General features: G+C 43.1%; 1 protein-coding gene across 6 annotated transcripts in view; it reads right to left on the bottom strand.

Moving 5' to 3' along the window:
• ARHGAP44 (Rho GTPase activating protein 44) overlaps nt 1-26498 on the bottom strand; it is an 819716-nt gene that overhangs the window by 42645 nt on the left and 750573 nt on the right. For 4 of the 6 annotated variants that reach the window (XM_069654562.1, XM_069654566.1, XM_069654563.1 and 1 more), the window contains one exon: nt 4087-4518. The exons of the other annotated variants lie outside the window; for them this stretch is intronic. In XM_069654562.1, coding sequence (XP_069510663.1) covers nt 4087-4518 — 432 coding nt within the window. The remainder of the gene's footprint in view (nt 1-4086; nt 4519-26498) is intronic. 6 annotated transcript variants of the gene reach the window in all.

Here is a 26498-nt window from a genome sequence, read left to right as displayed (position 1 = left end):
TGTCTTGTAAGACTATTAGATTAGAAAGAGAGCCAGAAAATATAATAGAGCAATACTATCTGAGATTAAAAAAGTCTCAATCAAATTTTGGTTAACTGTTATTGACTTAAAGATCAGTGGTCACATCATTCTGATACCCGTTTCAGAATTGTGGATGCTTAAGCTACCAACACAGTAGTTCTGGACCTATAAACTTGTCTAAGGATCTTGGTGCATGCGCACACGAACACAGCAGGTCTTAACTTGGAAACCGTCCCACCTGCTTCTGACATTGAGCACGCTTACCAAGCACGGAAGACGAATGGCCTCAGGTAAAGACGCAGTTAACAGATGTCACAGCCATTATATCCTCACATTCAAACTTCTGAGTCTGTCAAACTGATTATATATGGGTCATGGTGACAACGACTTTAATGTTAGGGTGTGCAGTAGAAAAAGAAATGAACACCAAGCCAGTGTGCCGATTCACACATTCATCCCTTTTCATCACAGATCTATTTGTGAAAGATACAGTTCTCTGGTAATTCCTGAAGTCCCATAAAGCTCTCTGGTAATTCCTGTAGTCCAATGATGCTCTTGGACTTCATGGAAAGCAGCCAGGTAACTACTGTGTCCTTTGTCATAGTGCTATTTGAAAAGATTCCACTTGATCATGTGCTTTTCTCAGTAAGACAAGTGTAAAGGTCTTATAATAGAGCACACACCAGCACCAATAACTCGTGGACAAAAAAAAATAACAAATGCAATTGAATTTCCTGCAGGCTCGTCCTCTGGTCTCTGTTAGAACCCAAGCCCCCCTTTACCCAAGCAGACCCCCTCCATTTGGCCAACATGTTGACAATGTGATGGCAACATTCCTACAGGACTCACACAATGGCAACATACAACTCTAAACACCAGACGGGTACCCACCTCATGGGGTGCCTCTGCTCTTCTCATTCTTTTAACCATGAAAATAATCTCCCCTTCCTTCAAGATATCTGCGTTATTTCTTTGGTCATGCTTCCGTCGGAAAAGGTTGTGATGGCTATTTGGAACATACATCAGACAATGCTTCTCTCACCCACACGGAGAGAGTGATAGACGTAGAGAGAATGAGAGATTGAGAGATCGCAAAATAGTCAAGAGAGGAAGGGAGAGAGATAACGCACAGAGAGTCGTCTGATAAGCCAGGTATACCTAGTTCTGTTTAATGATGAAAAATAAAAGGCCGGAATGACTGGTTCATCGAAAGATGACACAAGAAATTGGGCCATGTGATAAGCATGCTGGTCCAGAAACAACGGTGCTGGTAAGCTTACAATTGTTTCCCGACCAGCATACTACAGGTCTGCCTGCCAGAGCCACCGAGCCCGACAGGTCTAACCCTGCTGGACACAGCGGCCATGGTAGGCGCCGGGAGTCAGGCACCAGCAAATCATTACGGGTCCGGCGGCAACCTGCTGGTAGCTCCAGCACGGTTACCGCCAGACCCGTAATGAGCCCCATTGAGTTTAGAAACTGGAAAACATACTTCTAAATTAAATACTGAAGCCTGTGTCTCTGAAAAGAGAAATCTTGCAACAGGTGAAACGATTTCATATTGTCTCTTATATGATTGTCCTCTAATGAGTCCGTCCTAGAACCTCAGTACCGATTATGTACTGATTATGACACTGATGGCTTTATGGTTTCCCTTTTTGTTTGCCTGCATGTATATTAATTAACATTCCCCTATCTCCAATTCCTTCTCTTTTTCCCTCCTCCCTTTCATCGTAGATACCAAGTGTAGGACTTTTGTAAAGTAAAATGTGGTGCTTATTTGCCCTTGAATAGTCTGCCCCATTATCAGTAGTTTTGCTACTGATGTCAGTTGTTAGGATATTGTATTAACGTGGGCTAAAGAAATTCATTTAATGTCCCAGTCTTAGCAAGATTTGCAGTGGAAGTTGCACGTAGCACAGCTTGACATAAGGTTGTGAACTATCAGGCTGAGATGCAAAATAGTCCTTACATTTTCCTCTAAGTGAGTACATCAGTAGCTCACTAAGGGCCTCGTTGAGAGGGTGGCAGTGCAGTAAAAAGGGGTTACAAGATTGCCACCACTAAAGTAAGAGATTGTACTGAAACTCAATAATCTGCCTGGTTTCGTGCGCAGGAGAATTCCTCCCCACAATCTGCCTGTTTTTTTGCGGATGCAAAATTTCTGCATGCAGTAATATGCAATCCCCAATGGAGTATGATATGATATGATAATGTATTTATATCGTGCTCCTACACAAGTGATTCAGAATTGAATTGTGTGGGAATCTAAAAGGTGGATGAGCTGAATGGTCTGCATGACTCTGAATCATGCAGTTCCTTCAAGTTACTGCATGCTTGCAACATGTGGTAATGGTAATTCCATTTGGTGGTATTAACACACCTAATCCCACCACACCTGTAATAAGGCCCTACATTTCCTTAGTAACATCCCTCTCCCCAATCAGACGGCCATCCTTCCCCATTGTCAACAACACTGCATAAAGGTAAAACCCTTCTTCCTCTCAATTAAACCTGTTTCTAACTCTTTTTCTTTCCTTTGGTGCAGGCAAGTGCTTCAGTCCATAGGACGATATCCAGCTTCCCCCGCCCCCCAGCCTCAGTCTTCGTTGACCCTGCATGTTATCAAGTAGGCACTTCCTAACACTGCTGATTACACAAGGCATTGATGCTGAACGTGGAGGACAGGAAACTAAGCTTGAGGCCAGCACTGTGCACTTATATCCATTGGAGGGGGGAGGGGTATTGCACATTTCAAATCAGAAGCTTAATCTTTACACACTTGCAGCCTGAAAGTGAACAGATATACACATCTAGACAAAAAAGTGACCAGCTCTGTGGTTAACATTTGTAACACATACCATGAAAAAAGGCGGCTTTTAATGCTTCCAAAATAAAAAATGTTTAGCAGATGCAGAGGTCGAATTGAGCGGAAATGGTCTGGAGTGTATTTTTATGTTTTACTTTTAACCGTTCCACTACTTTTTGCAACCATTTTCACCATTCCGGAACTGTTCCCTGTGAAGTTAAAGCACATGTCTCCACTTTACTACCCATAGCAGATACAGCTAAACTGAAAACATTTTTCACCTCAATTGGCTGTCAAACAGCATGGCTGCAACCCTTGTAAAATGTGTTGTACGTTGCTCCCCGGCCGGTCACAGCTCCACTTTGATTTTGGTAGACTTCTACCACTGAGTACATGTTGATGCTCTGTTATCCATGGGCCTGTTCTGGATCTCCCAATTATCTGAAAACCTCTTATTCCCGATTCCTCAATCGCTTGAATCCTGAAGAATACCTCACAACCGATTTCCTCACCGGTGACAATGATTCGGAGTGGCCCTGCCAAAGCTTAGACTGCTGATAAATCCAGTCTCTGACGGTATCTCCTCTTCCATGGTCACACCTTCCTTAGCAATTAAAGTTTGTCCTATCTCATCTTGACTTAACCCTCATATTTCACAGGCACTTTACTGCAGTGTTTACCATACATTGAAATATCATTTGAATGTTTTTTTGTTTTTTTTAATACTGCTCATCTCAAAATTGTACCACTGTAAAATTAAAAAACCTTGCCCAAACAAAACCACCCCAAAACAGTATGTTTCTAACAAGAGATCTATCTCTTCCCAAACTTCCCATAAACGTATTTTCCACAGCCATCAGTTGGTATCTGTTGTGTGGTAGAAACCCTGGCTACACTTGGCGCAACCTTTTTATTCTGCACACTATTTAGCAAACCCCTATGAAATGTTGGGAAGCCATCTAGGCAAACCTCTTGAACATGTTAGGCTGCTACTGGGGTAGGGTCTGCTATTAAAATGTTTCCAAAAGGACTTTTTGGCATCTCCCTACCAGATATCTGCCACCTGTAAGAATGATGTATTACTTGGATACCGGGGAAAAAAGACAAGCAAATATTTGCAGGCTGAATTAAGAGAAACACGATGGCCCCAAATGAACAGCCCTGAGATTCAGATAGTTGGCAGGAAAAAGGCATTTTAAAATTTGACTAAAAAAGAACAGCACTTTGTACTGAAAAGTAAAGACTTGAGTAATTACCTAGTCAGCCTGGATCCTCTGTCTCTGGAACTTGCCCAGTTGGCCCACGGGGGAGCGGCTGACATAGGAAGGGGGATACAAGGCGTGCTGGAGGGGTCAGGTTTGGTTAATACGAGGGGGGTTTTGATGTACAGGGGTGATATGTTAGTTTCAGGAGCATGCGCGTCAGTGAGGGAGCTTTGTTTGGGAAGGTGCAAGAAGCACGGTTTAGGATTAGAGTTAATGTCAAGCGGTTGATGGGAGGCAGGCAAGGTGTGGCTATACCCAGTCCACCGGTAGGTGGAGGGGCTCTCTGGCTTAGCGGAGGGCTGAGCCTTGGTGAGCAGGTGATGATGGGGGTGTTGGTAGCCAGGGTAAGGGGGGGGTCTGTCATCCTCAGGGGACACACAGTTGTAACAGGAATCCGACCACTGGGACGACACATCACCCGGGCTGTAAAATGTGGGGAAAAACAAACAGAAATAAAACAAGAAAAACACAAGAGAATAAAAAATGGTTTACATTGGGAGATACCAAAGCGAGAGAGAAGACTGGCACGGAAACTAAACAAAGAGAAGCACAGAATTAGAAGGAAGAGGGGAAAGAAACAATGGGAGAAAGAATTGAATGACAAAGTAGCTATTTATGAGTAACAGAGCAGGGCAAGAAGAAAGAATGGGTGGGACGAAGATGAAAAAGATGCAAAAAAGAAAAGACAGACGAATGCATACATCTATAAAAAGACAGACGAAAAGAAAAAGAAAATAAACAAGAAAGAATAAGTAAACTTTGGAAATAAGAGCAGGGAAGAGACGTAAAATAGAAAAGGCAGGACAAGAATGAGTGAGAGAAGGGAAAATAAACTAAGAAAAGAGGAAGGATAAGGGGAACAATGAGAAAATTCAGCACAGTCTTCAGATCAGGGTGCGTTCGTACAACACCTGCCAACTGACCTCGGGTCACACTTGTGTTTTTGAGCGGCTCTGACTTTTATTTTTGCTTTCTCGTTTAATTATGTGATATGTTGTCAACGCCATGTCTGTTTCAGAAATGCAAGTAAACATCCCAGAATGCCTTGGGATCAGGTATAAAGTCGGGTCCAACCCCCATTCACACAAGTGAGAAAGAGAAAGTCAGCAGGTGTGTGTGCGCGTGCGTGTGTGTATGCGTGTTTGTGTGTCAGTGTCGTTGTCAATGACTAACAGAAACATAAGACCAGAGAAGGAAGAGTGCGTAACAGATCAAATGAAAAAAAGGAGACAGAAACATCACAACTGACACAAAACTTCCGAGCTGTTCTCACAGTTTGGCATCAGAATATGTGTGTATTCACTACTAGGCAATCTCTTCTGGGTCTCACACAGTGGCACGGTGTCAGTATGCCTGGCATGACACTGAATGCATGGATTTACTTTAAAAGAAGCATGCCATGTCTGAGCCTGTCCCGGGGAAGTGTGGGCAAGGTTGCAACTATTATATTTCATCAAAGAAGAAAGGATCAAACAGCCATGTGTCATGTAAAACGTCAGACAGAAAGATTTTAACACGTGTTGTATAATGTCTTTTGTACTATACTAAATAATAATCCTTTGAATGTCTATTAAATTATTGTCCTTGGTCTAGTACACTCGCTTTTTAAGAGCTCTAATTGGTCCTTCGTTAAAGCTGCAAGTCTAACGACCTACCTGTTAAGCATGCCATGCATGTGTATCTCTACACACGTCAACTTTCATTTCCTCGCAGTTTTCATCACAGAACAGGGCAAGTCACTCACCTGTAGATGGCATAATACTTAGTTGCACAGGGACTATGCACATGTTCAACTCTAGGATAGGCAGTATTCTTATTTTTATGAATAATCATAACAATAGTAATTATGATAATAGTTAAATTACTCATCAATTGAAGATCTTGCCCTCTCAGTCTTGCAGGTCTGTAGGATCCCTGATAGCGTAAGCCTTAAATGCTCTCGCTAGGTGAAAGACTTAAGTGGGCCCTATTCTTCACAGTATGTGTATTGCAGGAAGTCTCGGATCCTTACAGCAGCCTGAGCCTCCCAAACTCACGTCTACTGAGGGCTCCAACCACCTGCAAAAAACGCATCCGCGATGCACAATGACAAGGCAGGATCTGTCAAAATTATACATAGTGCGGAACACACCCAAAGCAATACCCCCAAAAAACAACCACAAAATAGCACACCGACCTGAAATCTCACAAAATCTAGATAACTTTCTTTACACACAAAAATGTTCCTAATTCCATTGAAACCCACGGATGGAGTTGGTTCAGAGTGGAGGGTTGGAGCGTACACCTCTGCGTTCCACTCTTTCCTCCGCTTAGACTTGTTAGCTTCCTCTTGAGTGCTTCCCTCATCACGCCCAATCAACACATTTAGAACAAAACTTTTAAATCATCTGTTTTGACTGAATTTCTAAGAGCTTGTGGAACTTTCTAGTACTATGCTCCTAAGACTCTAGTCCCCAAAAATGTAGTGACTCCTCTAAGTACAAAATGAATCTGGAGGCGTGAGATATGAATGTGCTCAGAGCCTTCTAAAGACTCCTCCTCTGCGACGCTGTGTCTCAATTTGTCCATTTACGATGAATGCTTTCTATCGTGTCACCTACCTTGGAGGTCACATTGTTTGGACTCCTACCTCTCATTACAAACATGGGGCAACTCGTGGTAGCATTGGGATAGGTGTGGTACATCCAAAGTGTATTCAACTCTGCCTTCCATCCAAACTACCTCCTATTGCTAATTGTAACGACCCTCAGCTTCTGAAACGGGTTATTCAATGCTCAATACGCAAGTGTATCAGGAAACAGGCAATTTTCTCTCCATTTAAATTGAACCCATTCTCACTCGCCAAACATTTGGGTAGGTGCAATTCTTGAACACCTCACTCATAAAACGTCACATGTTCTTCTCGGGGCAGAACGCATTTCGGCACACTGTCTACCACCTACGTTCACCAGTTAACCTCCATCGAGTCCTAGTGATTTATCCAGCCACCCCAACTATGCCTCACCCCTCTATCAACATGATTTCTGGATGCCCTTAATGGCCCAACCCCACTCTTGGGTGGTATGATCTTATGATCACAGAAGAAAATCATTTTGTACAGATCCATCCTCCTAGAACTCTTAGACCGGTTTCTCAATTTCCTCCACCCAAGACTTTCCTTTGTTTCAAAGGCGTTGGTGCACTGCCTTCTTTGCCCTCTTCTCTGTTTTCCACGGTGAAAGTATCAGCTATTCAATGCATAGCATCGACAACTAAGCCTTCCTTCCAGCCTTTCTTCTCCTAATCCTCAACCAGAAGACCTCATTGGACAGAAGATCTGCTCCAACTTTCCCAAATCTAGGCAAGCCTTCCACTGAAGGCATGGGTTCACATATACAATGAAGCTATCTTTAAAACTAGTTCAGATGGAGCTTTGGAAGCAGAGGTAATTATGCCATCCGTTCCTACATGTCCTTAGAGGGCTCAGTATCAGTACATCTGACACTTGCCTCATATATAAATATAGGAGGTTAAGGTGTATAGAAGCTATTCAAAAAGTGTTATTACCAATTCAAACTACCTCTTGGAACTCCTTACTCCATTAATGTTGAGGATGCATCTTCATTTGAGATATTAGTGAAAAGTGTTATTGGCTAAATGGTACACACATTTGGCAAAAGAAATGGCCAACTTGAGAAAGGACTACAACTCATTGGTATTGGAAGATGCAGTGCCATCTTCTTGATCGTCATGAGAACAGTTGGCCGAATGCAAAGAATTGCCACACGAACCGAGCTCTGTGGGGGGGAAGAAAGCCAGACACAACAGAAATCAATAAGATAGGAAGGGGAGAGTGATGTTGAGACATGGGAGGAAACTGACACGCGTCAGGTGTGGAGAACCGTGAGCCTTTAGGTTCTCGCTAAAGGTGCCATGCCAGAGGCATGATCTGTGCGAGGTGTGGTGAGAGGCGGCATCTTGCCTGGATGGGTGAAGACTTGAGCCCAGGTGGCGAGCTGAGCGTACAGAGGATAGTGTATGTGAGTGAATGAATGACTTTTCCTATAGGGGACGGGGTAGAGAGAAGCCCACCGGCGCGTGGAGAACATGGATGGAAAAGAAGTGAGAAAGATGGCAGGTTCTGGATCACCATGTTCCATTGCACGGTGCGAGCCATGGGAACACATTGGCAGTAGCATGGGCGACGCTGTCGGAAATGATGGCGGCGCCAGGATCGGCATTTTGGGTAAGGATAAGTTCATCTGGAGATACAAAGTTAGAGGGATGGAGGGCAAATTGCATGTGGCCAGGTAATTATAGACCATTCTTGGGTGCAGACACCGGGCGACACTAAAATTGAATTAGAGCCCGATGCCGATGAGCTGCTGTTGGTGGGAAAGAAATAACTGCAGTAAATGAAACATAGGGAAAACACATGTATTGCCTGCGTTTAAATGTGCACCTTGTTATGTTACTAAATTGCAAATGACTCTGAGTAAAGGAACAACAAGATACAGCAGATTTAGAGATTTTAAGTCCAGAATCGTATTGAATAGGGGGCGATCTCCGGCATGCTCACCCCCAGGGGCGTTGCTAGGGGGGGGCTAAGGGGGCTATAACCCCTGATCTTTTGGTTGTAGCCCCGGATAGAATCTCAGGAGCTACAGCCAAAAGACTAGCTAGCCCCGAGTCCCAACAGTTCTGACATCAGCTTAGCCCCGGGTCTTTTCCAGACCTAGCAACTTCCCTGCTCACCCCATTTCGTTGATGCAGAAGGAACGTTCAGAGAGAGATTGACAGATCCGAGAAAACTGAAGCAGCTCAGTGGGTTCTTCCCGTGATGATCCTGTGCTAGGCGGCTGGAGGCTTGATCAGGTTGTGCCTAGGCCTGCATTTCCATAATGGAAGCTTATGTGTGAGCAATATGGACTCACGTTCCAGCCGAGATTAGAAGACAGTGCAGCTGCAGTGCACGTATTTTTCACATGCACGCAGGAGCTCTGTAAGTAAATGCGCACACATTCTACTGAGCCAGCCGCTAACTACACAAGTGAGTCTTCAAACTTATAGCTACTCGACCTTAAAGCCTTCAGGTTACTGAGCAGAGAACTCTCCATACCTGCAAAGAATATTTGCTGTTAGTTCAACACTTAGAAGGTAATTGATAATGAGAAGATATGCTTCACACATTAATGAGATTAAGCATTTCTAATTCTTGACATTTTTTAAAGGAATGCTTTTTCTATTTTCTTCTTTTTCCCCTTCTAAACGCCATTTTTGAAAATGCTTCTTGGTATGTATATGTTATATTCAAATCATGTTCTATGTATTTTCTAAAGATGGTCGTTACATCAATCTGTGTATACCTATGGTGGCACCTATACAGGACTCTTTCTATGATAGAGGGCTTGCCCCTGATGAAGGAGTTTGTAATCTCCGAAATGCATTATCATTAGAGCTCTCTTATTTATTTCTGGCCCATAGCTGGCCTTTGCTTTTGTTCAGATATTAAACTGCTCACTTCAGATTGGAGTACTTTTTGAATACTTTCAACGATTAAAACAGAAGACGGTACATTAGAAGAACTTTATTCATACCATTATTTCACTTCCAGTAACCCTGTTAGGGATACAGCATGAGAGCAACTGTTTAACTGGGTGTTTTACTCCGTTTTTTTTGTTTGTGATATATATTGAGTCCAGGTGTCTCTGGACTTTGCACAGGCTGCTCCTTTAAATCTTCATTGTTATCATTTTGAACTTGTATTTACCCTACCTCGGAATTTAGTTGTGCCCATCCTTTTCTTTTGCATTAGCTTATGGGAGGGCTGCCACAAATTACCAAAGGTCAATGAAATGCGGTCCTTGCAAGCAGGGGCTAACTACCTCTCAACATTAAATTCATCTAATGCTTATCACCAGTTCGAATTGTGCAAATAAATGAGACAACTGACCTCTCACCACCCCAGTAAGGGCATTCCTGGTCAGTCGTGTTCCAGCGCCGGGGGAGGAGCTTTTTGAACGAATACACTGGGTAACAGTTATAAAAAGAAATGATGGAAGTGTAGAGGAACATGACCAAGCTCTGCTTCAAGCTCAAGGGATTTAAAAAAGTCTGGGCACCCCCTGAAGACGGAAACATGCAGGTTCTGTATGACAGATGCCACTTGGGTGAGATGTGTGGATGCAGTGGGCAAACGCTCAGCCCCAGACACAAGGATGACTTGAAGACTGTGCAAGACCTGGCAATATATGATTCCATGTTTGGCAGGATCCTTGCAGCGGAATGTGGCATGTTGATATGCTTATTACAAAACGGTAGGGCAGTCCCCCTGCACAATGGATGTCAGAGGTACTGGCCTTAGGTGACATCTTGACTCAACTGGGAGAAGGACAGGAGATGATAATTGCTTTTGCCTCGAGATCCTTACAGGGAGCTGGGGACCATTACTCGATAGAGGAGGTAGGCACTACCAGGTCAGGTGGCAGAAGAATGTGTTACATTTCTTTCTATAGCATTTTCCATTTCCATTGTCTCGGGAGGATAGCTCAGGCACAAAGTGCTCACCTTGGGAGCAAGATAATGCAGAGCACCACAGGTTCGATCCCCGGGTCAGTGCTTAGAAGCCACTGGGTATAAATAACCAATTACAATTAAAATTTAAAAGAAGAAAAGATTATGATCCCGTGTTTTATTTTTTGCGGCCGGTTAAGCGCTATCAAAAAACATCTGGGAAGTACCCGAAGTACGGCTGTTGGCTGGGGATCTCTATCTTGGAGTTTGGATTGTTGCTTTGGTGCTGCTTGCCGTGTTTGGAAACCTTCCGTTCTGAAATTGACAGGACGTCTTTAAAGGCAACACGGAAGTTGCCTGTCCTCGTGGAGCACCAAATACTCTGATTGGTTATTTTCTGCTTAAGCCCGCCCCTGTTACTGCCCACTGGAAGAGTTCAAATACGCTGTGCACTGAGCACCTGTGCGCCCACTTGGGAAGTACCCGAAGTACGGCTGTTGGCTGGGGATCTCTATCTTGGAGTTTGGATTGTTGCTTTGGTGCTGCTCGCCGTGTTTGGAAACCTTCCGTTCTGAAATTGACAGGACATCTTTAAAGGCAACACGAAGTTGCCTGTCCTTGCGAAGCACCAAGTACATGTTTTAAAAACAAACTGTGATTCCGTTAATGGCTAAAGGTTAAAGAGTAAGCGGTGTGCCTAATCCTCATTCTCTACCCCTCCTCTTACAGATACTCTGATTGGTTATTTTCTGCTTAAGCGCGCCCCTGTTACTGCCCACTGGAAGCGTTCAAATACGCTGTGCACTGCGCACCTGCGCGCGCACCTGGGAAGTACCGAAAGTACGGCTGTTGGCTGTTTGCTGCGTTGCGCAGTGTGCAGTCAGCAGCTTTTTTGTCCATGTTTGTTAAACTGGAATTTGGATTAAAGTCTTTAGGTACTGTAGCAGGGAAATACAGCCACATGAATGGTGTTTGGTGAAGGAGGTTGGTTTGAGCAAGGTACGTGAAGTGTAAAACTGTGTATACGCGTATACGCGTGTTAGTTGGTACTCCTCTATTTCCTTAACTCATTGGATTAGTAATGAAAAGAAAGCTTGTGCGGGGTAAAAAAGATCCAGCAATATCAACGAAGAATATAAAAACGCGACATATGAGTATAGCGCATGCTATTGCAATAGCTTGGCCATTACCCTCTGACTCTGATGAGGATCTAATTGAATGTGCCCAAAATGAATCCGCTAGTATGATTACTGAAAAGAGAGATGATGCAATCCCTGCCTCCTCGCAGTCTCTGTTCGATGAGGAGCCGGGACTGGGAGGAAGGGAGGGGATCGATATGGGATGGAATGTGGCGAATCAGTCGCATCAAAGGCAAAATACCGTATCATTTATAGACACACCTCATATATTCGCCTCTGGAGAAATAACTTTACTGGGTTTATCTGAACATTTTGATTCCTCCACACAATGCTCTAATTCGGTGTGTAATATGGTGAACACAGAGGAAGTTTCGAGTGAGTCTAGGAGGTCTGGTTGTCCTCGGATTCCTGAGAAAAATGATGGGATTCATGATGATATACTAAAAGAAGTGAAGTCGCAGACTTTTATTCTAAAAGAAATATTGCTTGCCTTGACAGCTTTCCCTGAAATGCTAACTGAAAATATGGCAAAGTGGAAATTAATGCTAGGGGAAGGGCTGCCTAAGAATCCACCTAATATAGCAAGTAATGATCAACAGGACTCTAGTGAGTCGTATTTGCTTTTGACAAAACCGGCCATGGTAGATAAAGAGCAGGTACATAACACATTGAATAACAATAGCTTAGCGGATGATTTGCTAATTCCTGCTGCAGCCAATGTGCCTATCAGGGTGGCAGATATATTTAATGTCAAGATATCCACACAAAAAATGAAAAAAAATAGACAAAAACTGGTGCGAGATAAAAAGGCTTTGAATGCATCTTCCTTAAAGTTTTTGCGGGACGTTAATATAGGCAACCCTGATTTGGCAATGACAGAGAAAAAAGGTACTGAACAATCAAAAGCTGTGATGGAAGTGTGTGTGGATGATGGTGAGCTGGTGAAAGGAGGGATGATGACAAGAAGCCCCCTATTAAATCCTGCTGCCAAAAAGACAGAGGGGTATACTGCTCAGTTGGGGAATGTTAATGGCAAAAGTACTGAACCTAGGGCGATCCTGGTTTCTGATAGAGGGACAGATAAGGATTTAAAGGTAACTGGTTATTCTGATGCGGTAAATAAACTTTCGGAGGCTATGAAGAATAAAATAGTCACCGATAGAATTGATACTAATTTGAAAAACCTGGAAATGGGTATGCTTGACATTTTTGATTTATTCAAAAACCCTGATGCCCAGATGCGAATAAAGATACCTCTTAGAGATACGAAGATGATTGACAAGTCAAACGATATTACTGAGAATGCCAGTAAGCTAAGGCAAATACATGCAGAGTTAATGGGTGAGCAAAGAGAGGGAATAAGGGGAGAGAGATATCCCGAGAGAAGTCCTGAGAGAACTCAAAAAGAAGCTACGATTGTAGAGCAGACGCCTATTTCGATGGGGGCTCAAGTCATCTGTAACCCTGTGGTGAGTGTCACGGATGGCATAGTAGGAATGCCTGAACCAGAGATATTGACAAAGAAAGATAATATTCCATCCAAAAAAGAGGACAGAGAGGATAAAGAGAGGCCTTTGACTGTGACAAGTGTGCGAGACATAACCCAGGAATTATTGTCAAATAAATCTGGAAGAATGCCGGTGATAGAAAATGCAATCACTGAGAATAGTATGTTGAAGGATATTAGATATAGTGAATTAAGTAAAGGTTCCTGCCTAAAACCTATGCAGGAAGCGAGAGTACCGGTGGCTGTAAGTTCTCATTATGATGATGCTCCTAGGGAGCGAGGGGAGAACGCCCATAGAGTGCAAGATATGGCATATGAAAACTATGTGAATGGGAAAAATCAGAGCAGTAACCAATACGATAAAGTGCGACGGACTAAGCGACCTACTGAACCAAGTTTCATCCTATACTATGTGTTCGATGATGGTTACTATCCGATCTTAAATAGATCTTATATCTTGAATCTGTTTAGGGAGATACCTGAATTAGCTCTTGTTTCATCTTGTGTTATCCAGCTGGTGGATTTTATTGATCCACATAGGTTGGACATTGTGCGCCTAGTGATTGCATCGCCAATGGTGCGAGCCCTTATACTTAAGGAAGCTGGGATTCTGCAAAAGAGGGGTTTGACACGTACGAGTATGTGGATTCTGATGAGAATATGCAAGAGAGAAATGAGGAGCAATTACCTCAAAATAATAATATAGTAGAGAAACAAAGAGTGATGAATCAAGTGGGGGGTGAGCACTTAACACTAAGAGAAATGGATGAATGGAGAGCAATGGCGATTTCACTTAGGGACACTCTGGAACAACTAAAAGGTTTGGGTAAATCCCTTTAGCGATGATAGCTTTTTTAACTTGGTGTCTTGGAATTCAAGAGGACACACACATTTTTGGTACAAAACAAAAAATTATGCATGAATCTAGAGAAATTTGATTTTGTCCTTTTACAGGAAACTTGGGCTTGTGGACCACTGTTATGGGACGGCTTTGTTGTACTCTGCCTATGTGGCATGAAGGGGCAAAGAGGTCGACCCAAGGGTGCTTAGCGCTTGCATATCGTAATGATCAAGATATATCATTGATAAAAGAGATACATGTTCAGGAGTCATGCCAAGCAGCACATTTTAGAATTGTAACCAATGAGGGGAATACTCATCTTATGATCATTAATATCTATTGGAATGATGCGGAAAAGGATGATCTTATGCTTAAAAAGCTGTTGACAGAGTTGAATACACTGTTAGAAGAGTGGTGTAATTTTGCTAATTCCTGGGGCTTGACACGGTTGTTTAACGATAAACCGACCTGGAATGCGCGTGGAGCATTTTCTATTATTGATTTTATCTTTGCTAGTGATCTTCTAATTGGAAATAGGTCAAATATGCATGTGGAAGTCAACTCGGTAAGCGATCATGCAATGTTATCAATAAATATAAATATAAAGAAACAAAATATTCTTACCAAAGCATATTGTGCACAAACAATTGTAAATGTCAGAGGATCGAGAATAAAGTGGAATATGAACAAAACAGCCAAATTTAATAACATGATGAGTCATGATTTTGAGAAATGTGATCTAGAGGTAAAAAAGATTCAATACTCGGTTGATAAATTTGGTGAGTTTTTGGACACAATGATGGACAAGTTAGAGCAACCAACATCTAGAGTAGCGCCAAAAGAAAAAAACCATAGGCACACTTTTGACCTTGAGATCAAGATGCAAAGGGCCAGGTTGAAAACAAAAGTTACTCCCGGAAGATTACAGAGAGCAATGTAGACGGAGGCGACAAGCTTATAGGAATCGGAGGTTATATCATCAAGCCTCCTTATTACAGATGGATGGTGAAAAAATGCTGAAAGCCATGAAGGAAAGTAACTCGAGAAATTATTGGGCTCTCATCAATAGTACCGAGATTACACAAACCCAATTAAACACTAATCCGATTAGTGAAAAGGTATGGTGTGAGCACTTCGATAAGTTATATACACATTCTTGTAATGAGGATTTTGTGTTAGAAAGAACGGCTCTCAATTGGACGCTTGATGTATCTGTGAATAAAATACTATCCATTATAAAGAAAATGAAAGCCTCGTGTGCTCCGGGTCCCAATAATTTGTCTACGGTACTGATAAAGCAAAATGTTCTGTAGTGGGCGAAAATATTCCATATGATATTTAAAAATGTAATTGAGACGCAAACAATGCCAGTCTCCTGGAAAGTTTCTTATGTAATACTGATCTTTAAAAAAGGTAATCGACAGAGTACATCAAATTACGGACCAATTTCTTTAATAAACATCGAAACAAAGATATTTTCAGCTATAATTCTAGAAAGTTTATAGATTGGATGGAGGAAAAGGATATTTTAGATGTCCGCCAGATTGGCTTTCATAAAGATCTGGGTACCGATGCTGGGGGTCTAATAGTGACCATCTTGCAGAATCAAAGATCTAAAATAGGGAATGGCCCCATATATGCTGCATCTATGGACCTCTCTGCAGCATTTGATATGGTGGATAGGCCACTCCTATGGCAGAAACTGGTAATGTTAAACATAGAAGGGGGCCTACTATCCATGATTATTTATATTCAAATACAACGCTAAAGGTTCGTCTTAATAATGAGGGCCTGATGCCTAGGGAAATCCTATCAAAGAATGGCTTGAAACAGGGCTGAGCCTTTGCAGCAATTTTATTCAATCTATATGTCTCTGGAGCAAATGCTAGATTGGAATATGCGGGCCTACTAGCTCCCAAGGTCGGTGGAATTGTGATCAAGTGGTTGGCTTACACGGACGACTTTATGCTCCTCGACAAAACTAAGATCGGCCTACAGAGGCTTATTGATGCCTTCGTCAGCTTTATTAGTGATCTGAAACTGAAAATCAATCCACATAAAACAGTGGTGATTAACCTGGGGGAAAGCAATACAAAATCTGTAAATCCTGTGTGGTATGTAGAGGGAACCGCAGTTCATCTACAGAAAGCATTCAAATACTTGGGCTACTCCTTTGTTAGCAATATGTCATATAGCTTTGTGAAACAATGTTTGGAAGTTAAAGCCATTGATGCAGCGAATCAAATGAGAGTAATTGAAAGCAAATATGGGAAATTCTCCATGAATGCTTGTAGGGATTTCTACATCATGAAGTTGACTCCAAGGTTGGCATACGGAGAAAGAAGTATTACAGTTAAAAAGTATTGAATCTAAAATCTGGAAAAAGTTACTCTTCTTTCTGCCAAAATGCATACCGATGGAATTAATAAGATATGAGTTTGGTTTTAATTCCCTAAAATGTTGTATGGATTGTAAAAAAGCAATGCTTTATAGAAAATGTGTGCTTGCTAAGCATAATTCATTATATCAAGTTTGCAGGAATGATACTGGGAGATATATGTCTGATTTGAAAGCTGAGGTGGAAAAGACGCTGAGTAATATTGGTGCGACAATGGTTTCCCTCTTGGAAAGACCCGCCAAAATCAAAATGATGATTAAAGCCTTTGATTGGGTAGCGAATAATTCTGTAATAATAAACTCAAAACTGTATGCGCAAGTATTATCCATCTGGAAATGGTTTCCCGAACCTGAGCAGTATCTGGTAAAATGTCCATAGCGGAAATTGCGACATAGTATTATGAGATTCAGACTGAATGTTATGAATACTAATGAAATAGGAGCAGTAAGAAAACTGATCCCAGATAATATGAAAGTGTGCAGATTCTGTATGCATGAAGATTTTCCGGAATCACTGTCACACTCGTTACTTGGTTGTCCTATGTTAAAGTAAGAAAGACTTGCTTACTTTGCGGAATTTGTAACTGACACCTCGTGTGTATTCAGAGAGCAATTATGGTTCGAAATGCGACATGTCGCAACATCATATTGATAATAAGGGTGATAGTGTTTTTGGCAAATGTATGCAAAGTTGCATAGAAGGACTCAAGTCAGTTTTTTTTAGTTGAAAGTAATGAATTGAAATGAAGACTGGAATGAGTCTATTTTACGAAAGAAATTGTTTATGCAGTTGGGGACTGAAAAAAAAATGTTTATTTTATGTGTAAAGTGTTGGCTAAAGATGCTTGTTTTAAATCATAACTGCATTCTTATTATTTTATGCCTTGTTAATGAAAATTTGTAAAGGTTTTTTTAAACCAATATACAATAAAGAAAAAAAAGAAAAAAAAAAGATCTCCTAAGTGATGAGGATGTGAACGGGCTGAAAGCAAGAACAAGAGTGGCCATGTGCTAAAAGTGCGGCCAGCTTTGTACTGCTGCTCATCACCACTGGAGAGGCAGATGGTAGTGAAGTCAGTAAGGAGGGAGGTGGAGCGGCCGTGTCACGCGGAGGAATCCATGGTTCCATGATGGCCACCTTAGAGAGTTTGGGGTGATCGGAATCAAAGAAACAATGGGCCTGATTCACGGAATTTCAACCGTGGTGCAAAGTCACTTTTCTCTGGTGCAAATTCACTTGACCTAGCAACAAAGACCCTGATTCACAGAGCGGTGCAAAGTGTATTTTTGCAGTGGAAAGTTACTTTGCACCAGTGCCGAGTCAGTGCACCACTCTGTGAATCAGGGTGTTTGTTGGCAGTGCAAAGTCACTCTGCACCAGTGCAAAGTCACTTTGCACTGCACTAGAACATTCCATGATTCAGGCCCAAAGTCTTTTTCAGAAGATTTGAGCATTCCAGAGGCTCAGAGTGAGTGCAGTTGGGGAGCAAGAGGGCGGAAAGCTCGATGGGGGAGTTCAAAAAGTGAGACGGTTGGGGTAGATGAGGTTGGAGCAAGTAGGGTCCAAGAGAGGGGTACCACTAGGGTGCCATTTAGGTAGTTATTGGGTGATACTGATAGGGGCAAGACGAGTGGGGTAGAGGAGTGGTGGCATGGATTGTGGGGTAGACAGAGGTCCCGTGAGAGAGGGATAAAGAGGGGACAGTGAGAAGTAAGGTTAGAAAATAGAAACATGCTGTTCAGGGAGTGAGAGGGTATTAAGGATTGGGATTTGGGGGTGAGGACCCAACAGTGCATGTGGGTGTGATGCAATCTTTGCCAGGCGTGAGTGGAGTGCTGTATGGCCGGGGCTGTGGCCTTTGGGCTGTCTCTCCTTCACAGGCAGCTGCAGTGTGTGTTGTGTGCCAGCCATATAGAGCACCCTCACCCTGAGCCTCAGAAGCACAGCAGTGGGTGTGGTCAGTGATTGACCTGCCACGCATGCGCATTATGAATTAAGACTAGTTGGGGTCCGTAATGATGAGGTGTCGTGTAGAGACAATGGGTGAGGTTCTTACACTTCAATCTTGTTATCTGCACTGTGAACAGATGTAAGAGCAAGAAAACTTAACAAGGCAGTGCCACATTCAGGACGGAAATGTACTCACATATTTTAAAAGGCGCGATCGTGACTTTGTAAATAAAATCTAATCCTGTGTTTGTTTCATTCTCTGATAATGCTCTGTTTATTATTTTTCTTGTTTGATATATGTCTTTAGGATGGTCGCTTCATCTGTATCTTGCCCTGTTCTTTGCATCTCACATGATGTTTGTTTTTCAACGTAGTTATTAGTAGCATTTATGAGGCATGGATGAAAGTGACTATTGAATATCTAATGCAATGCATCCTTCCTAAAGTCATTGCCAGATATTTGTGGGGCAATTAGGATTATTCCTTCCTATATGTAATTACTGCCAATTACGTGAATGGTTTCCTTTGTATGTTTGCAACTGATATACAATAAAAATTAGCAATTAGTATATCATGCCACGCGGACAATAAATAACTACCAACTACATAGCGCAAACAATTTGAATGACTAAATATGACCCGCCTCAATGCAATCAGTTTCTATAACCTAAACGGTAAAAATGATCAGGCTGGCCGCAGTGACCAACAACAAAAAATGACTAACATTTCTGAATCGTAAAAATGATCAGACGGACATAATGGCATTCTAACAATAAATGATTACGAGCTGTGCCTGTTTCTTCTTCAAACCTTGCTGACAACTATCTTTGTTACAACGTTGCCATCTAGTGGCTATTTTCAGCTTTTAAACACGTCAAGGGGGAGTATGTGCGTTTTATTTACAAAAGAATACAAAAGAGTTACAAAATAAGTCATTCAGCAAGAAAAAGAAAGAGAGAGAGAAGGAAAGAAAGAGAGAAGGGAAGAAAGAAAGAAGGAAAGAAGGAAAGAAAGAAAGAAAGAAAGAAAGAAAGAAAGAAAGAAAGAAAGAAAGAAAGAAAGAAAGAAAGAAGAAAGAATTCTCCAGTGGGACATTTTTTTTTAAAAAGGGGAACCGGGAAGAGAAAATAGACATGAGGCACACAAATATTTGAAAGGAAAGAGACAGAAAGAGGACAGATTCCTAGGGAGAACATAGATAAGAAAGGGAGTGAGAAAGATACAAAGAAGGGGGGGGGGCAAAATGAATGAGAGAGAGGGGGAATATTAAAGAGATGGAAATAACACGGATAATAAGAGATACAGAAGAAATAAGGGCGAACAGACAGACCTCGAGAAAAAAAAAGGGGGAGATCAAGAGAGGATGATGGGAAAAGAACATGAGTATAGATTAGTCTTTTACCTCTAGCCGAGGCTGCCTACTGCAACCATACTAGAGGGGGGCTGGGGGGCACTACACAATCTGCACAATCTGCGGGTCCCAAGGCAACCTCCAATAAATGTGGGTACAGGAGATGGGCTACCCAGCACCGAGGTGGTGCCCCGAGTCCCTACCAAGCGGGCGGATATATACTGACTGGACGCCAGCTCCAAAGGTAGATTTATGGGGGTGCATGGGAGAACCATCTGTTAAATGCAACCTTGTTGGCCTCTGCCCCTAACACAAAGGGGTTTCATTCCTAAACTTAAATCCTACGCATCCGGCGATGAGCATCACACTCTCTTCAGTCAGGGGACATGCGCAGCAGGCTGAGGTGAGAGTAGTTTCACCATTTCACAAGCAACACTGTAACCTCCCAGGCGGCCTTTAAGTGTAGCTTGCTGCCCACCTTCAGACCCTCCTGACTAGTGGAGTTACCTTGCTGAAAATGTTGGGGGGGGGGGAAATGACTCGGGAGGCCAGCTCAGGGGCAACGTGCTCGCCTTGGAAGCAAGACGACCCGGAGCTCCCCGGGTCCGCGCTTAGAAACCTCTGTGTATTAAGCACGTTATAAATAACCTATCATATCATGACATCTAAATGAAAGGGGTCCCTGCCAAATGAATGGGACAAAATGCTGTGAGGTTGGGGTGGGGACAAACACCCTTGTCCCGCCCTACAATTACGCCAATGCTTGTGTCAGGAATCGTGCCAGATTAGGGCCTTAGATAAGCTGCTGTAAAACGGTTTGCAAACGGTACAGCAAAAAGGAAGTACTGATGTAGCTCCACAAGGGGGTGCTATGTTGACTGCGTTCCTTTAAGCGGGATGACGCAATGAGCACTCCCAAGGCAGTCCTTGTGACACCAACACACACAGCAAGGTGTCCGTCTATCGTTTCCCCAGTGCAACGCATGGGCCATACAGCACCAGGCCAATCAGGTCTATCTCCAATAACTGGCGACAAGTGGGGTGGACGTCCCGGTGAAGCTGAATCAGGAGAGAGCCTGTGCACAAGATCTCGTGCCTCACTTAAATAGGCCACTGAGCCCGAGGCATATTTTAATGCAGTCAGAAAAGATGATGATACAGCCAATTATTTGATATTGCTGTACATTTAATTAATTTATTTATTACATTTGTAAAGTGCACGCAAACCCTCAGGCATCAGGGTACTAAGAAACCAGCTACATGAAGCTTAGATGAGAGAGCAGGACACATAAATCATAGTTCCAGAGAAATAGAATAGTTATACAGTTGTTACAGGTCAAGTCGGGTGGGAAGTAATACAGTGAGTGTCTAGGGTTAGTTGAATAGCCAAGTCTTGAGGGATTTGCGGAAAGCTAGGTATAAAGCTTCGGATCTACATGGTGGGTCCGGCCGTTCATCACATCTTCTCCTGCTGATGGCTCATGTCAGGCAGATAAAACAGCTCTAGAGAACTGCTTTTGTCATATAGTGAAAGTGGACTAGGAATGATTTTTGTTAAGAGATGCTAAACAGAGGCAAGAGGAAACTGTGTACGCCCAAGGAATCTGACGTTTACGTGCAGCCTGCTCAGTAAAGAGGATGAAATAAGGGCCCAAGCGATTCAGAACGGTTATGCGGTAAAGCTCTGAAAACAAATATTGCTGGAGCCAGCTATATCGCTTCCATGAATTATGGTACTGGGAAGAACCTATGAACTGGCCGAAGAAGGTGCAGTCACAAGAATGCAGTGGAAGAGGCATGCATAGTGAACAAGACACGCACCAAATCCTTTAACAAGCCTCCCAAAGTGAAAGGTCTGAGTAGCTCCGCGGGAATCTTCACCCACTGTGGTACCATGCTCCCTTACACAGGTGTATGCCTGTTGAAAGGACACACATGTGGACGATGTGGGTGAATCAACCAGTTTGCTAAAGTGTGCGCCTCCCATTTCCCACAACCCCCACACAATAAGGGGTGGGATAAAGTAGCACAAGTGGAGACATTGCAGGATCCCCCAGAAGGGACTGACATAGAAGATGGTGATATATTTTTCATATCAAATATTGTTGGGGCAGGGCAGAAAAAATAAAAGGCAGCCATTATGTGCTGAGAAAATACACTGGTATTAATAGACGCATTAGCAAATATCATGGCATACATGCATTTCAAATTGATATGCGGACGCTGACGACTAGTACCAACCAAGATGCAGATATAGACCTTTGGAGGATCTTAACCAGTTCTTCTGGACGGATCATTCATAGCTGAGGACAAGCTCCAGAAGGTCAAGGCAAGGTTCTATGTGGCAGCAACTACTGAAGCCTATGTGATTGATTGAGGCTGAAGCAGCAGAGGCCCTCCAAATGGCCAACTTCAAATATGGAGTGTACGTGAAAAATCTTAACAGCCTAGTGAACAGCTTTTTCAAGGACTAGGCTACCTAAAACGAAATCCGTGATGACTCCATATTGATGAAACTGTCCAGCAGTTAAAGCTCAGGAGTGTACCTTTCAATCAGAGGAACACATTGGAAAAGGAACTGGAAAAACCTGGGGAAGAAGACATCACTGAGAAGGTAGAGGGTCCTACTCCATGGATATCCCCAATTGTCACAGTGGTCAAGCCCAAGCAAACAGAATTTCCTCAGTATATGTGTTGATGTGCACCTACTGAATCAGGTGATAAAAAGGGAGGGATACATCACACCAACCATAGATGATGTGGTGGCAGATTTGCAGTGTGTGTCGTTTTTAACAAAACTAGAACTAGAGGACGGATATCACCAGGTGCTACTACATGGCATCCCAAATCAAGATACATAACCACTTTTACCATGCACAGAGGATTGTACTGCTACCAAAGGCCCAGTTTTGGAATATCCTAGGTAAGTGAGGTATTCCAATATGTCATTAGATGGATGCTAGTGGGTCTTTCCAAGGTTAGTCACGATATCCTAGTATATGCATACTCAGAAGACAAACATTTAGAATGGATAGAGATGATTTTGGAAAGGCTATTAAAACAAGGCTTCACACTACATCAGGCAAAATGTGAGTTCTTGTGCAACAACTCATTTCCTGGGCATGTGTTTCAAGCAGAAGGGATATCAGAGGATCCAAAGAAAATGCAAGATATATATGAAGCCGCAGCACCTAAAAATCCCTCAGAAATCAGATATTTCTCGGGAATGGTGACCTATTGTGGTCTGTTCATCAATTATTCAGTGACTCTCTGTGGCAATGGACTGCATTGCAGGAGTCCGCATTTTAGGACATGAAGAGGGTGCGGTCCGACCGGTGGCCCATGCGAGTAATGCCCTGTAGGTGACCGAGCAGAGATACTCGCAAATAGAAAGAGAGGCACAGGCAATTATGTGGGGATGCCAACACTATCATATATACATATATGGTAAATCCATGTTCTGTGATAAGTGATCATAAGCCCCTAATACCCACCAAGATGGGGGCTGCATTAGGTCATCTAGCCCACATTGAAAATTCGCCGTTAACACTCCAAGAATATGATGCAAACCTGACATATGGACTGGGTGGGGCCCACCCTGCTGATTATTTATCACACCACCCGCTGATTATCTATCACACCACCCACAGGCGCAAATGTCAGAATGCAACCAGGAGAAAAGTGGCACTAAAGTGCACATAAATGTAATGAGCGAAGGGGCAGGGCTGGTATCATTGTTCCTGAAAGAGATTACCAAGAAGTCAGCAATCAAGTTCTGATTCCAAATGGTATTTGCAGCAGTCAGAGCAGGTCGAATGCAGACACATGCATGAATCATCCGTGAACCATCGAACTGACATGGCCAAACTGATTCTCCCGAGGCTCTGGAGAGTGAGACATGCGTTCTCAATATCAACGGAAGGACTGCTTCTAAGAGATACTTACGTTTCCACTCCAGCATCATTAGTTCCAAGGATATCGCAATTAGTACATCGTGGGCACCAGGTAGCTGCCAAGACAACAGATTTGGTTTCCCTATAAGTGATTGATGGCCTAATACGGAGGTTCCTACAGTGTCAAGCATCTGCTCATCCAGTCTTCAGACAGAACCTGCAAGCCATTGGAGTGCCTGAGTATGGATTTTGGTTCAACCAGCACAGACCACCACTTAGCAGACCCAATACCCAGAAGTGAAGTTTGTCCTCTCCCTGGCTGCCAGCAGGATCATTCCAGTACCAGATTATATGTTTATGACACATGAGTTTCCTGAAGAGGTGAAGTCTGACACTGGCCTTGTATTTCAGGGAAGAGAGTTTCAGAACTATTTGTTAAGATCAGAGTTTCATTGTCAACTAATTACTCTCAGGGGCCTCAAATCAACTGTGATGTTGAATACTTCATGCAGGCACTGAGCAAGGCTTTCAGAACTGCACAAGATCAAAGGATAAAGCAGAGCAAGGCTCTTGTTATGTATGTGCATCTCCATGCTCTCTCGTGCTGTTCTGGAACCACGGTTATGGAATAGTCTGGTGAGGGTTGTGACGTGAATATCCCGTGGCTATCTGACTGCTAGTTGCTTCCCCTGGGGGTCTCCTAGTTTCTGTTATAATAAACATCTCCTCGACTGCATACCTTGTCAGCTTCATCTGTGTCATCTTATTAGAACAATTGGCGCAGAGGAGCCGAGTGCCATCACTGGCGAGAGAACACCCGCACGGCCAACCTACAAGACTGCCAGTGCTGCCGTACTCTGTTTGGCTTTGCGCCAGGAGTTCAAGACCACACTGGTGGTGGGAGCGACACCAGGTAAGAGCTCCCCAGCTGAAATTGGTGGGGGTGACTGAGCCAAGCCTCCACTGCGCAACTCACGCGAAGGCAACTCTCACCCTTTACAGCCTGCTCAATCCCGAGCGCAATTAAAGGAAAGTACCTAAGAATGTCATCTAGACGTCCTCTACTTGGGAGCAATATTGTTAACAAGGTTTCCCCTGACAACTGCTGGAAATAGCGGCAACGGAACGAGGGACAATTACACATCATTGTTCTTTCTGCAAGCCCTCCTGACTCCCCAAAAGTGCTAAATCTTGAAGTTATGCCTAATTAAATGACCAATCCAGTGATCCCCACAAAAAACATGTTTTTTTCTTTGTCTCCTTGCCTTTGTATTAAAACAACAAACATCTGGGCTGGGCCATATCATCGACCATGCAAATAGACCTGCTCCAGCGGTTTTCTTGCCTCCTCTGGGGATTCCCCCGTATCTTGGGAACAATGGGTAGACTCTTTCCAAGTGTATTTGCGTGCCATTGGAGGAAGCAAATTCAATGATGGTTTGAGAAAAGCATCCCTGCTGAACTGTATCGGTGCAGATGCACTAAGAGATTTTTTGCACTCTTCCTGATGTACAATGCACAGAAGGGGGAGGGGATTGCCAGCACCACAAGTATCACCAAGAAATCTGACTGTACTCTAGCCAAACTTGAAAAGTACTTTGGAAACAAGACACTTGTTGTACTAGAGAAGCACTACTACTTTTCAAGAAAACACAATAAAGGAGAGTCTGTAGAGAGTTACACAGCAACACTGAGAGGCCTCATGGCTTCCTGCAAATTTACAGGTGTTGCAGACGAATACCTCAGGGTTCAATTGCTGCTACACACTTCAGACCCGCAGGTTCAACAGAGATTGTGGCAGGCCAAGGATACTACCTTGGAACAAGCTATTGATCTAGCAAGGGCAAATGAACTGGGGAAGAAGTGTGTGAAAGCTATTCAGCAAGGGGGAAAGTTACAGAAGTAAAAAGCATAGGAGAATATAATGAAGATAGTGACGACCAAATAGTTGCATTAGTGAGAAGAACACGTTGCCGGCAACATCCCCATTCAAAAGGTTACAGGTGTGGACACACCAGGCACCATATTGGCGAGAAAGAATGTCCAGCAACCAACGCAGAATGTTACCAATGTGGCATTATGGGGCACTATGGAAGAGCATGTAGAAATTCTAAGGTGAAAGAAAATCGCACCATAAGAGCTCTTAAGGAAATTGGAGGTCCCAGCAGTCCCCTTACCATAGTGGAGGATGATAATGATCAGATATGCATTCTTTCAATGAATTCTTCCAAAAAAGAAGACCCTGGGAAAAGGTAAGACGTTGACAAGATTCCATTCGAGGTGATGATAGATACTGGGTTTCCGTACACCATGGCAGACGTAATTAAGTACCGGAATGAATTGAGTGGTGGTATGGAGAAGCTAAGACCTGCACAAGTAAGAGCTACGGGCTACGTCCATAGTCCCATAGATATAGTCGGATTCAAATGAGTGCATCTCAAGTTTAAGAACAGAGGGACATATTGCAAACTGTTTGTGGCCCAAAAGGGTTCATCTGTCTTAGGCTGGGCTGAGCAAGCTGCCCTACAACTCAAAATACATCCTGGAGAAGAAAAATCAATTTTGAGCATCACAAACCAAGATATTTCCTCTAAAGAGAGCCCTACAGAAAGAATTAGAAAAACGTTGCGAGGAGGACATCATAGAACTGATTGAGTCCTCTTATTGGCTATCCCTACTTGTAATGGTAATGGTTCAATTTGCATGTGTGTGGATCTCAGAGACCTTATTACCAACATTTGGGTGGACAGACATCGCCTTCCCAATACAAATGTGCTATTGACGATGATGAGGCCCGCTAAATTTGTCTCAATATGAGATTTGTCATGTGCA

The sequence above is a fragment of the Ambystoma mexicanum genome, chromosome 3q (genome assembly GCF_040938575.1).
Source record: "Ambystoma mexicanum isolate Mex_15411 chromosome 3q, UKY_AmexF1_1, whole genome shotgun sequence".
Classification (NCBI taxonomy): Eukaryota; Metazoa; Chordata; class Amphibia; order Caudata; family Ambystomatidae; genus Ambystoma; species Ambystoma mexicanum.
Note: the sequence above shows the minus strand (reverse complement) of the source record. Positions and strands in the feature narration are given on the sequence as shown.